The sequence below is a fragment of the Oryza glaberrima genome, chromosome 10, assembly GCF_000147395.1.
Source record: "Oryza glaberrima chromosome 10, OglaRS2, whole genome shotgun sequence".
Classification (NCBI taxonomy): domain Eukaryota; kingdom Viridiplantae; phylum Streptophyta; class Magnoliopsida; order Poales; family Poaceae; genus Oryza; species Oryza glaberrima.
Genome location: NC_068335.1, coordinates 15,606,283 through 15,615,788, shown reverse-complemented (window position 1 = coordinate 15,615,788; position 9,506 = coordinate 15,606,283). Strand labels below are relative to the sequence as shown.

At 38.7% G+C, this 9,506-nt stretch overlaps 1 protein-coding gene across 3 annotated transcripts; it reads right to left on the bottom strand.

The window, feature by feature from the left end:
- Positions 1 to 349: 349 nt before the first annotated feature.
- LOC127785623 (ABC transporter G family member 25) lies at positions 350 to 8,533 on the bottom strand. Of its 3 annotated transcripts, none has more exons than XM_052313022.1 (15): positions 8,164 to 8,533; positions 7,991 to 8,064; positions 6,495 to 6,743; positions 6,091 to 6,154; positions 5,837 to 5,980; positions 5,700 to 5,734; positions 5,244 to 5,317; positions 3,937 to 4,652; positions 3,255 to 3,551; positions 2,411 to 2,857; positions 2,184 to 2,332; positions 1,221 to 1,510; positions 1,020 to 1,144; positions 761 to 913; positions 350 to 634 (listed from the first exon to the last, which is right to left on the bottom strand). In XM_052313022.1, exons 1-14 carry the CDS (start codon positions 8,424 to 8,426, stop codon positions 763 to 765), a joined length of 3,078 nt encoding a protein of 1,025 aa, XP_052168982.1. In that variant the 5' UTR covers positions 8,427 to 8,533; the 3' UTR covers positions 350 to 634; positions 761 to 762. The 3 variants fall into 3 exon arrangements, with proteins under 3 accessions (XP_052168982.1, XP_052168981.1, XP_052168983.1); XM_052313021.1 differs by having other exon boundaries at positions 350 to 631; XM_052313023.1 differs by lacking the exons at positions 7,991 to 8,064; positions 8,164 to 8,533 and adding an exon at positions 7,347 to 7,469 and having other exon boundaries at positions 350 to 631.
- Positions 8,534 to 9,506: the final 973 nt, after the last annotated feature.

The following is a 9,506-nucleotide window of genomic DNA, read 5'->3' as shown; positions in this document are numbered from 1 at the left end:
AGGAGTTATGGTTGTATATTGAGTTTTAGGTATTTAGTGGATATTAGCTTTATAAAAAAAAAAGTGGATTCTATCGTGATGTCTGATCTTCTGTAAACTTCAAAACACGCTGTACATTTAAAAATTCGGAACAGATAGGACGTGGAAATGTCTACATGGGTAGAGAGGAAATCAGGCTATGTTTAAATAATGGGAAATGAGAGGTGAGATTGGGATTGGGAAATGAACGAAGGGTTAGGATTAAATGAAAGAGGAGGAATGAATGGTTAGGATTTAAAGATGTCTTTTGGTGGGTGGAAAATTATTAACCCATTAACCAAACAAAGCCTCAGGTTTAACACGCTGTACGTTCTTGAGGGGAAGCAGATGAGCCGAAATTTATTTATCACTGAATAGGGCAATGACAAATTTACATGTATAACAGTCTTATTTGTGCACTATATAGTATATACAAAAAAATATGGACTAATGTTCCAATTATAAGAAAAATTGATGGTGCAAATTTTTAAAAATCTGTACAAAAAATGCTATCATTGCAGTAATCTTATGTACAAATTCCAGAGCCTTCCTCTATTCTTCACTCTTCTGTACTCTTCAAGACAACAAAACACAACCCTTGTTTTTACCTGCCCTGCTGTCCAGTCCATAAAAGATGATCAGATATTCACGAATCACATGCTAAGATTGTTTAGCCCCGTGAGTAAAAATGTAAAAAAAAAAAACGAGGAAATGGCCAGAATTCAGTAATCTGCATACTTACATCTATTTTAGCTTCAACAGGCTAAGCAGAGCGATAAACCGGAAGAGTACCCCCATGAGCATGACAATGACGATGCAAAGAACAAAGTTGTTGATATCATAACCACCTTTTAGCAGTGCTCCACATCGAGTAATCAGCCACACGCCGGAATATCTGAAAGTTGAAAAAATGTGTTACACAAAAGTTCATATAGCTTTTGGGACATACAGACTTGAAAAAAAATCTATCTAATGCTGATTAGAGAGAGAAAAGTGCTAACTTTTTTGCTCCTGCAATAATGAGAGCCTCTAGTGCCCATTTGGGATAGCATAATCCCTTTATAAAGTTTGGAATGTTTGGTTGAGTGCCTACCAAAACCAATACCACAGGTATTAACGCAGAACACTGCAAGAGAAAAGTTCATTTAGCCAAATGACACCGCCAATGTCATGATGAAGATATTTTAAGTTATTATGCTTACCAATTGAGCTAATCCGAGCTCAAACCAAATAGCAAAAGTATAACCTATGCCAGTTACACAATAAACCAGTGCCAAAAACACCAAATAGTTGTCTTTAAATTCAGAACGTGGGTTGTTGAAGAAATAAAATGTCGAGAGGAAGGCAACGGGCTTCACCAAGGTGTTGAAATGATCAATTGTATCTCTTGCAAGAAAATAAGCTAGAGTGCTCATGCCAGATTCTCTTTCCCTCCAATATTGCAATCTTTCGGGTGAAAATGACCGCAGTGCTGCAAGCTGGCACAGCAGCGCTGTACAAAATACAGTAAAGTTAGCTAAAATGTTGCTGTGTCTTTTTTTAGGGAACATTGTGTATCATTGCATTAAGAAGTGATATAAGTGACCTGTGTGGAACTGTAGTTTATTTGGCAATGAAACAGAATGCTGCTGTTGTATAATCATTAGGTTTCATAACTGGAACTGCTAAATTTCTGGTATATCTTTCTGTGACAACAGGGAAGGTTAAGATGGGATTCTATTTCCTCCTATTTTTCTAATAGCGCACATTTTATGTTATCCAGGTATATGTTCGAGGCTGAAATGTGTATATAGCTACTTGAAAATTCAATGCAGTTAAAAATGTAACACTATGATGTTGTAAAGGATAAATGTTCTAAAATGTGGCAAGTGGTATTTGTGCGGTCACCCACTAGCAGTGATTTTATGGCCTAACTACAAATTATGTGATAATGATATATTATGCTGCTTCCTCCGTTTCACAATGTAAGTCATTCTAGCATTTCCCACATTCATATTGATGTTAATGAATCTAGACATATATATCTATCTAGATTCATTACCATCAATATGAATGTGAAAAATGCTAGAATGACTTACATTGTGAAACGGAGGGAGTATCTACCAAGATGCATTACTTTATGGAAAATTAAGAAGTTCCTAAAAACAACTAAGAAACTGACTTACAGACTGCAATTATGGTATATCCATATGAAGCTACACCGAATGTATCATCTTTAACTTTAGCAATTGTTCCGATGCATATGCCGGCGATACACAATATTAAGTAATCAACAGCTTGTAGTGTAGCTTCACGTAGGCGTTGCTTAGTTACCCTGAAAATAACATTTTGACTGTAGAGTTACAGACTGATTCACCCAAGAAAATAAGAGAAAATAAAGAAACTAATTTACCTCCCCAAATAATATTTGTATTGTGCAAGTACACCAGGTGTTTTCCTATCAAGTAAACTGTATGGTTCCCTGACATTTTGGTGCACTGAATCTGCATTCTCTGACTGATCACCAAAAGATTGTTCCCTAGACATGGATCCAACAGTATATAACTCATGAACATTATTGATATCCTCAAGATCTTTCTGCATATATTCTGGAACTTCATATCCATTACGTAGCATCCAAAGAAGTGGCAAGTGTTTAGGAGTAGCATGTCCCCTCATTTTAGTTTTTGTTATTCCCTCTAAGATGTCAATATAGTAGTCTGGAGGATTCTCACGCTCAGGAACCTTAATCCCCAGGCTTGAGAAGTATGTTTCAACTTCACTTATAGGACCAAGGTAAGCAATAAGACCACCTCTTGCCAAAAGAACAAAGTCATCAAACATGTTGAACAAAGTATAGCTGTGTAACAACAATTAATAAATGTCAGATCCAAGTTTGCAGTTGAATAAAGTAAACAATAATTTTAAAAACAAGTAATTTTAGTTCATAGAGGCAAATGTTACGCTGACCAGTTTTATTTTGTCTGACTGTCATACATAAAGGTTAGAATTATCTGAATCTGATTTCTTTTCATAAGGTTCGTGACACCTAAGTGACTTCGGGTATTGGAGGCAGCATATCGGGTGAACTAATTAATGATGTTAATACATAATGCTGTAAGAATATGTTGCTTCTGTATCTGAGCACAGTCATTATCCATATTCTCATTTGAATATTATTTAGGTAAGAATTGAGTACTGATTCTTCTGAAAGGAGACAAATTAATGATTCAATGTATGTAAGGAAAGTAGGAAACCTTGGTTGGTGAATCACTGCACAAACATTTACGCCTTGGAGTGCTTCATGACGAAGAGCTCTTAAAAGTAGCTGAGAGGAAGCACTGTCCAAGCCTGTAGTTGGCTCATCTAAAATAAGAAGAGAAGGTTCCATAACCATTTCAATTCCAACATTTACACGCTTCCTTTGTCCTCCGGAAATACCCCGCTTCTCCACTGTTCCAACAAGGGAATTTCTGATTTCTTGAAGCCCTAATGACCCGATAACCCGTTCAAGAACTATAATCTTATCAGATTTTGACATGCCTTTGCTTGACCTACTCCAGAAAAAAGAGTGTATAAGATAACTATTAAATTTATGACAATGCAGAGTACATATCATGAAAATAATTGATAAAATAAATTTGATGGTATTACTGTTTTATTAATAATAAACTAAAGAGTATATGCTATCACTTGAATTCTAGGCACAACATATATTTTACCTAAGAGCTATGGCTAAATTATCTACCAGGGATGGGAGTTGGCAAAACTGAATTTCAAACTGTAGATAACATATCATATTTAATAGTCAAATTACATTAGTCATTGATAGTCTTGCAGTGCTATGTCATAAGTTTTGATATAAGCATATTTAACGGAAGGAAAAATATTCAATAATGAAAGTAACCAAGCTATGCACCATATGCCTGTATTTAATACCTGCAGCACGCACTAAACCACAAGTTTTCCTCAACCGTCAAGTTCCCATGGACAATGTCATCTTGTGGCACAAAACCAATGATCTTCTTATATGACTGCATTGATCCAGATTTTCCATTTATAAGAACTAACCCGTCCTTCTTATATCCAGTTGTTTTACCTAACACAGCATTGAGAAAAGTAGTCTTTCCTGCTCCAGAAGGACCCATGATGGCTGTTACCCTACCTGGTGAAAGTTTTCCAGTAACACACTGCAGAAGTTTCTTTTTTCCAATGGACAGTGTTAGACCTTTGAAAACCACTTCAAACATTGGCCTTCTCGATCTGTTTTCAGCAGCTAGAGCCACTACTCCAGATAGTGTTATTTTATCATTGTCTGGCTGCAGAACTCTTTCCCTACCAATTTGACTATAGGCACGCCTGAACCTTTCAGTGCGTGCATGTGCTAGCTTTTTGCGATTTTTGGATCTCTTACCATTACCTTCAGTAGCATGCCGTGCCTCATTAGATGATGCAGCTAATTGATCGGACTCAGACATTTCTAACTCATGACTTAGTACAAGTTCTTTTGCTAATTTCCATCTTCCACGTGCTGTTGCTGATTCTTGTGCAATCGTTGCAGCCTTTCTACGAGATTTGGACAATATTTTAGCTCGAATTTTGATGAATTGATCAGAGCAGTTGTACACCAGTAGTAAAACAACGCTCAAGATAACCTGCAAGAGGAAGATTAAAAACGGAGAAATTTTACCACAAAATATCATTAAATAGTGGAGAAAATAGTGAGCATTCATAAAAATACTCTACAAAAAGGTAGTAAGTATTCATGAACATCTGTATCTCTCTTCTTTTAGGTGACATTTGATGAACACAGACATGTGAAAGAAACAGGGATACTTAAATAAATGCATGTATTGCCGAAGCCTGCAACTTATATTATTTGCAAGCATTATACTGAGACAGAAGTAACGGGTCATATCTACATGAAAGGAGATAGGACTTCTGTTCGAAACATGCGAGGTACTGATTACAAACCCAAAACTAGAGAACAACGGTATGAATAAAAAGAATTTGAGTAAGTGATATATCCAAGAAACTGTTGCAGAGAAAATATTTCCCAGCAATACACAATTATTTTAGGACTTTATATACATCCACGCAAAATGTTTAAGTTCAGATTTGGAAAATGAGAGGCATATCCTTTGGATGTAGTGCATGCACCAACCAAGTTCCAGGTCCCACATGAAACTAGCACCCAAAGATAGAAAAAGAGAGAAGAGAGAAAAATGGTAAAAGGTGGTACATACAATTAATATACCACCAAATAAAGCCGTCGCTTCTTTTGTTGAATTTTCCTTACATGTGTTTTTCCAAATACACTCTGCAAATACATATGACATTATTGAGCTTCTAACTATATATTCCAAAAGGAAAGGATAGCAAGTTAAATTTGTATGTTTTATCAGAAAGTATTGCAACAGCATTCCTTAAAGAAAACTTTGAAATAATATAGCTCACTAAACTATCTAATTTTAATTAAACAAATCTGTGTTAGACAGTGAAATTGGTGTGGTTTTGTACTTAGAGCAACTGCAAACCAGTTATTAGGATTTCAAGAGATTGTTCAACTCCAGAAGTAATGTTAAAGTGTTAACTTTGGTTTGAGGTTTACAGATAGTAATATAACTTTGAAGTGATAGGTAAGTGGCATCTCTAAATCATGATTCCCAATTAATATAATACGGAAAACAGGATATACATACTACGTTCCTCTGTGGAGCCTTTACGGCAATAGTACCTGCAAAAAAACAAGTTACAAATAACCATTAGCAACAAACAAAATGTTTCAATATATCGCAGATATTTCATAGAGGGGAGAAAGGGTAGAGACAGCACCCACCCCTCAGTACAGTTAAATTTTTGGGTTGTTGTTGGACAGTGATGCCCTGGAGGGCAGAAGACATCGTCAGTTGTAATCACATCTGCCCAAGAATCTGCAGTGCCGCATGCAGTGTTTGATCCTGGAGTTATTTGGTAAGAGTACCTAGCATTTTTTCAAACACAACAAAACAGTAATATGCTATGAAATTCTTATGAAGAACATTTAAATGTTGATGTTGTTATGTAGTATTGCCAAACGAAAATTCCCCTTACGGATCACAAAGGCCAGTAGTGTCATTCAATGTCGCTAGAGGACAATAAGCACCCAAAGGACAAGCTGTGACAAAAAAAAAACAGATTGAATTTGAGAAGATAATAAGAAACTATGAACAACAGACAAAAGAAACAATAGTGATTTACTATATATGATATAAACTTTGTTGAAAATAAGATGTATATTCTCCATAAAGTTATCCTAATAGACAACAATCAATTTTAACCAGGTGCATCAAAAGAATTTCAAAGACTGTTTGCACAGTTTTGCACATTCAGCATTTCAAAGTCTTGGCAATTTTTTTACAATGATTGAATTCACAGGACCTTCCAGAGTACAATAACATCCAGTCATGTAAAACTGATTTAACGCTGCGAGTGTTTGTCGCAAAGAAAGAACTTACGTATCATGCAGGTCAGGCCACGAGGGCAGAAGAAACCTGGACAGCATGGCCTGCAGTTCACCGCCCTGGATGGGACCTCTCGTCCCGATGAACTAGAATCCTGTCTTGCACAAGCCCAGCCAGGCTGGCACCCTAGTGCCCATGAGTTTTGGTCACAGTTCCTACTAACCCTCGTGCTGGGCTTTTTACCCAAGCTTTTGACATATATTTCTATTTCCACTTTCTCGCACAGCATTCCAGTCATTTGCCCTGCGTGCACAACATAATTAGGAGAGGTCATAAGTCATAACACATTTGGTTTGAGAGTTTTTAGAATTTACCAGCACCCTAACACTACATCCATAATATTGCAGCATCTGATAAAAGAGACAGTACAATATAAGCCAGAACTGAATTCTTCCTTTTCCAATGGAACAGTTCATCTCATTGTGATCAGAAATTGCGATTTCCCCCTGTTATCCTAACCCATTTTCAAGTATCAACAACATCCTATGAAAGTTCATACCAGCGTTTTATGAACTCATGAGATCACTATGTCATCACTCAGTTAACCAATTTCAGTAACCCATTGGCTGAATCAAAATATTGGCATAAATCTGAGAAACGCAAAGAGATTTGGCAACATAAACAGAAATTAACAGCAATTACATTCTCCATCCCCCTAATCCCCTTCCACGGTTTCCACCATCTCACGGCCACAAAAGGCACGAACCCTAAATCATTCACCCAATGAACTCTTCCCCCCACGCATTCCTCATCCCTGCTACTACTACTACTCCCCGTCCCACTCGTGTTGGGGATTCAAGAAGAAGAAGAGAGAGAGAGGGGATCGATGGTTGGGTTCGAGTTTACCACGGCGGGGGAGGAGCCACCGCGACGCTCCCCGTCACCAAGGCCTCCGCCCCGCTCTTCGAGGCCGCCGCACCGGCACCGCCGCCGCCGCGCCGTAGTCGCCGTGGCATTTCGGCGCTCGGCGTTGAAATGCTGTCCCTACGGCGGCGGGTTGAATCTGTGCCGTTCATTTTGGATCCAACGGCGAGCGGGGTCGCTCGTGCTCGCGGACGCAGCGAGGCAGAAACGCTGCTGCGAATTTGGAGCGGGAGGATTTTGGTTTGCACAAGAAAGAATCTAGAATCTGCCCCACACGTAATCGAATCCAAAATTATATTCTCCTTAAGAAATCGAATCCAAATTCCTATCTAAAATTCAGTTATCTGAATGCAAGTAACAAACCATTTCAGTGTTAATCCCAAACAAAAACACGCAACCAAATCCCTCTAAACAATTGCACGCGTAACTTGACCGAGACAAAACAAAGCAACTAATCACACAGGCCGCTGGTTTTCTTGTCATAATAACCAAATCCATTTGAACTAGCAAGAACTAATTAATTAATCTCCAATTGATCACACACGAGCAGATAGAAGGACCGTCAAAATACCATAAATAATCTTGCTAATTAAGATAAAGTCAACCAAGTAATCGAAGGAGATTACCTTGCGTCTCCTCCATGCAGTCGGAGACGAAGCTGGCGTTGGAGAAGCTGAACGCCTGGGTGAAATCCTCCTGCCTGCGATCGAATCGAAGAATTGATCATCTCATCATGATCACCTCCATCTCACGTATCAAATGCAAACACACGGCGGCGGCGGCGCGAGGAGATACTTACACGTTGGCCATGCAGAAGCCGTACTTGGCCTGCACCTCGGCGGCGAGCTCGTCGCGGACGGCGTCGATCCTGGCCATGAGAACCCCCGGCGGGACGCCCACCAGCGGCGGCGGCGCCGACGGCGGGAGCCGCACCGGCGGCGAGGTGGACGCGGGCGGCGGGATGGCGACCTGCTGCTGCTGGCATCGCGCCGGCGGGACGAGCAGCGCGGCCAAGAACACCGCCGCGGCGACGGCGGCGGCGAGGAGTTGGCTCGCCGCCATGTGGTAGGTGACACGCACTGATCACTGACCCCGTCGAGGCCAAGGCGAGCTTAGCTTAGGTTGTAGTAGTAGCTTACGTGAACGACCATGGCTTTGTGCAGTCGTCGGACGAGACACGGTCAGAGTGTCGCGCGAGCTAGGTAAGGTAAGGCAACGCGCGGGTGGACATTTTCTTCGCTTTGCTTTTTTTTAAAAAAAAAGATGAAGTGAAGGACTAAAAGTGCTTAAATTCTGTGAGGAATTGTCAGCAGGATGATGTGATTAGGGCAGAACTAAAAACTAGCTATAAGGTAATTTAAAAATAAAGTTAGAAGCAATATGTATAATAGAAATATAGAATAGCTATAATGTTATGTTTAATTCTTTTTCTTATACTTGTATAATCAATAAATTTATTTTGGAGTATGTGTGCTAGCTCTTTATATTTTTTTTCTCTCTTCTACATAATTATAATCATATAGTTGGTTTATAGTTTTCTGTTAAACTTATTTTTAAATCATTATCTGAGCAGCTGGCCCACGGGATTTACCCCTACATACTTGAGAAAAATTACCCACCTATACCATCAACCGAACAAATAGCTGAGGGCATTATAGACTTTAGCCTTTTAAACCCAATAATCCATACCTCCAATAATCCAGACAAACAAACAACTCACAGCTTATTATATGTCAGCTAATTATAATCCATCTTATAGTAATCTGGCTTAATAATCTAAATTATAATAATCATAAGCTGAAACAAACAAGGCCATAAATGTCATACTCGCGTAGTTAATCGTTGGTTTTTTTCCGTTTAGCTCAGGATTAATTAGCTCGATCAGTCAAAACATTTTCTTCGAAAATTAAAAATCGTCAAACATGAAGCACCAACTACTCCACCCGTTCCTAAAAGAGAGTTTATTTTTAAAGTAGGGTTTGCTATATCTTTTTAATACTTCTTTATTTTTTTCTTTATTTTCAACCATCAAATCAGTAGTACACGTTCTTTCCTTTTGTTTTATCCCCTCTTTATTTCTCTTCATATTAATGAAAGCTATAGTAATCTTAATTTAAACCTCTTACTTAATCTTTTCTATTA